We start from the raw sequence: 4662 nt of genomic DNA on the forward strand, positions 1-4662 counted from the left end.
TTTATGGTTCTAAATCATAACCAGAAACTTTTGACTCGATTGCTATAGCGTTCGGTTCAGTTCAAACCAAACCGTGGTCATCCGTACATATAAGCAATAATTTGTTGGAGAAGAAAAATAAATAAAATATTTGTTTTAAGGGTAGAAATGTCCATTTAATATATTAGGGGAGAAAATTGCCACTTTTAGAATAATTAAAGGAGCTAATGTGAGTACATAAATAATTCAGGGGGAAAATGTACTATTAACATATAATCCAGGGGAGAAAGTGCCGTTTTCCTTTATCTAAACTTATTAAGGAATAATAATAATTAGTCAATTAGGGAATTATAATACTTATTAAGGAATAATAATAATCCGTCATTAGAAAATAAATAATAATTTGTAATACATATTAAGGAATAATAATAAGTAATATTTTCATTTTCCATTTTAAGTCAATTAGGGATCTTTCTCTGTTTTCATTTCTATAATAATCAGTAATACTTATTAAGGAATAGTAATAATCAGTCAATTAAGAAATAATAATCTATACTATTATTAAAAAATAAATTCTCCTTTATTGCATTCCCGTCCAAACAATTCCGCCCAAATAATAGAAAAGAAATAATACGTAATACTTATTAAGTAATTTTCGTGTCCTTTTATATAATAATCAGTAATACTTATTAAAGAATAATAATAATAATAAACAGTCAATTAGGGAATAATAGTACTGATTAAGGAATAATATTCATATTCATATTCAATAATAGCTATTACTACCACATTTTAACTTCCTGCCCAAAACAGTCCTATACAAATAAGGTTTGCATAATATTGTAAAATAGTGTATTACGATTCCTAATAGAATATATTGTTTTATACTTTTCTATTCGTACCACAATTCTATATTAAAATTCCTATTCATAATACAATAAAATTATATTAAAATTCCTATTCTTATTCAACAATATTATTCCATCACAACTCTAATTCGTATAAGATAGAATGAGTTTAATATTAAATAGATTGCAAAATATAATATTAAAATAACTAATATATTAAAATTAATGAGTTTAATTAATAAATTAATTACACAGATAATTATTATGTTAATTAAGATAATAATTACTCAAATATTAGTATAATTACAATTTGAATCTTTTATATTTTATATTTTTTTTATTATTTATTCTATAAAAGGAATACATTTACTAACCAAATACAAAGAATTAGTTTCATGCCATGATTGTAATATTAAGAAGTAAATTTAAGCAGAGATCATTGCATCACGCTTAATATAGAATTCGCTTAATACTTAATTAAAAAAAAATCCACTAAAATAAAAATTATAAGTCATATAATAAATATTAACACAAACTTTTTGTGACAGTGTGTAACATTACTTTAAAAGAAAATATATTCTAAGTCATCAATCAAAAATTTATCCAATTTTCCACACATATATCTTACCTATATAAATCATTTCATCTCTGCATAATTGTCAACACACGAACAAGAAGAAAAATAAAAACACAATTCTTGTGTATTTCTACATATTCTCTCATTTCCAAATTCCAACAATGGCTAGAAGAAGATTAAGATTGTCGTATAACGTCATCAATCTAAAAGAAAAGCATTCTACGAGAAAGAGGGGGATGTTCAAGACGCTTGATGAGCTCACCGTCCTTTGCGGTGTAGATGCTGCTATAATAATGTATAACTCTTTTGAGTTAGGGCCAGTTGTATGGCCATCTGTTGAAGAGGCTCAACAGAGAATTGCTAGATTCATGAACTCGCCAGATGTGCAACAAACTAGAAGAGTGATGAGTCAGGAAAGCTTTGTTTTGGGGAGGATTCAAAAGTTGAGCATTAAACTCCTAAAAGTGAAGAAAAACAACAGGGAGAGGGAGATGAATGCATTGATGCATCGAATCTTTACTGGAGAGTAAACAATTGATTTTCTGAGTTTCATACATCTAAACAACTTGGGTTGGGTTTTTACCGGCCACCAATTTTATAGAAATTCATAACAAGGTTGATACAATTATTTGAGATTTCTCAACCTCAGCATTATCATAATTGTCTCAGCCTTGTTATGAATTTCAGTCAAATTGGTGGTTAAAATCGAATCCAAGTTGTTTAGATCTATGAAACTCACATAATCAATTGTTCGCTCTCCAATAAAGATTTGATGCATCAACGCATTCATTTCCTTCTCCCTGTTGTCTTTCTTTACTTTTAAGAGTTTAATGCTCAACTTTTTAATCCTCCCCAAAACAAAGCTTTCCTGGCTCATCATTCTTCGAGTTTGTTGCACATCCGGCAAGTTCATGAACCTAGCAATTCTCTGTTGAACCTCTTCAACAGATGGCCTTACAACTAGCCCTAATTCAAAAGAATTGTATATTATTATAGCAGCATCTACACTACAAAGGACGGTTAGCTCATCAAGCCTGTTGAACATTCCCCTCTTTCATTTTCTGTAGGATGCTTTTCTTTTGGATTCATTGACGATATACGAAAATCTTAATCCACTATCTCAACAACAAGTCAAATTGACGGTAAAGAGAATACAATCTCTACCCAATGTGCGATATACCTCATAAGGTAAGTACCAAATCTATTGAAGCTATAGAGGATTGTTGAGGACGGAGATCCTTGCATCCAGCAGTCCAAAGAGTCCCATGTTTGGAGAACTATGTTGTTGTTGTCTGTCTCACTGACTCACCCACCACTACACCACAGTTGTATTGAATACAACACTTTGCATATATAGTCACCACAGTTGTATAGTCACCACAGTTGTATTCCACCACTACACCACAGTTGTATTGAATACAATCCAAAGATTAACACTTTGCATATATAGTCACCACAGTTGTATGGAATACGATCCAAACAAACATTAACACTTTGCATATAGTGAGTCCCATGTTTGGAGAACTATGTTCCACAATTGTATGGAATACGATCCAAACATTAACACTTTGCATATAGTGAGTCCCATGTTTGGAGAACTATGTTCTTGTTTAGACACCACAGTTGTATGGATCGTTTAGTCACCACAGTTGTATGGAATACGATCCAAAGAACATTATCCGGTGGAATTCAATTTTTTTTTTTTAAAGAACATTATCGGGTTTTATTAATGTGAGTTAATACTTTTTCTTTCTCAACCCATCGAAGAAGAGTCAATACCACCTCCACTAAGGTTCGACCTCATGATCTCACATATAAAAGAGTCACTAAATGCCATTTGAGCACAAGGTAAGTACGCATATTTGTTAGTAATTCTTATCTTTTTTTCTACAACTTCATTTTCAAGTTCTTCTATCTTTATATCTAATCTATTTAAGTTATTTATTACTTTTTTGCGTTTATCATAATAATGATAGTTTTTTCCTTTATTATTTCCAACATTATATATTTAACTCTACGATAATCACCTAATTGATACCAATCACTTTTTCTTGTTTTAATTTATTTTTATTATTAATAATTTTATTCCATTGTTTAGTAAATTTCTTTGAATTATTATTAATTAGTTGAAACCCTAGTAAACTTTGTTGGTCTCAATGAGTAGTGGTTCAAGTCTAGAGAGGAGGGTGAACATATTTGAATTATTTTTAAAATCTTTATCAAAGTAACACAGTGGAAAATAATTGTTACCCCTTTTTAGTTTGTTCACTACTAAGGAGAAAGTTACTCAAGTCACTACGTGTCAGTTTAAGTTTAACCACTAGCATTAAGGTCAGCTATCACATCTCGCTCAGACATTTCTTCCTTCTACACTTGTTTGAATGTGTGAGGGATTGTTAGATATTACATTCAATAAGATGTAAAAGTAGTTTCTCTCATTCCTTGTGTCCCACATCATTGACATCTTATTCTTCCTTCTTCTGTCCAGCCTATAGTAAAGTAGTCGAAGCTATGACATTTTCAATTCTTTTCCTAACAAAAAGAAGAAGTTGCCATGACAGCGTTTATTATATTAAAAAAAAAAAAAAACTGCAATGGCAACATTTATTTATTTATTTTTCATAGAAGAATTCTTTAAAAAAAAAAAAAATAAGCGCTTGATTTCAAGGGTACTAACAGATGCTTCAGAGACACTCGAAGAACAATAACGATCTCGCCTTCTTCACCTACGACGAGAAGTGGAGGCTCGGATATGGAACAGAGAGGGAGCGATTCGAAAAGGATTCTATAAAGCCTTCAATTTAGGGTTGTCCAACTTTAAAAAATTTATTTAATTATTTAAATATATTACATGTCAGCATTTATGATATATTTGGATGCTAAGTCATCTAATTTTAACTCATTATGACAACCTATAAAAAGATCTAATTGTATTTTTTTTCAAAAGTTTAGGTGCCTAATTAGAGCTTTTTGTTGTTGAAGGGGCTAATTGCACTTTCATCAATAGTTCAAGGGTCTATTTAACCCTTATCCCTTAAAAAAAAATAAAAAATAAAAAATAAAGTTTTATTTTAAATTAAAAATTATAAAAAAAAAGTAATTTTTTCTTTAAAAAAGTTAAAATAAAGAATAAAAATAATTGTATACATAAGATCCATGTAAACATATTATGCTACATGTTAGCTTGGTACCATATCAACTGCAACTCATTGAATAGGTAATGATAGGAGACTTAATTGCACTATTTGTTCGGTTTAA

The 4662-nt window shown here is 29.7% G+C and overlaps 1 protein-coding gene across 1 annotated transcript; it reads left to right on the forward strand.

The window, feature by feature from the left end:
• The first annotated feature begins 1565 nt into the window (after positions 1-1565).
• LOC109152213 (agamous-like MADS-box protein AGL80) lies at positions 1566-1934 on the forward strand. The gene has a single exon (XM_019299804.1). It carries the CDS (start codon positions 1566-1568, stop codon positions 1932-1934), a length of 369 nt encoding a protein of 122 aa, XP_019155349.1.
• The last annotated feature ends 2728 nt before the right edge of the window (positions 1935-4662 follow it).

Source organism: Ipomoea nil, unplaced genomic scaffold (genome assembly GCF_001879475.1).
Source record: "Ipomoea nil cultivar Tokyo-kokei standard unplaced genomic scaffold, Asagao_1.1 scaffold0268, whole genome shotgun sequence".
Lineage (NCBI taxonomy): Eukaryota > Viridiplantae > Streptophyta > Magnoliopsida > Solanales > Convolvulaceae > Ipomoea > Ipomoea nil.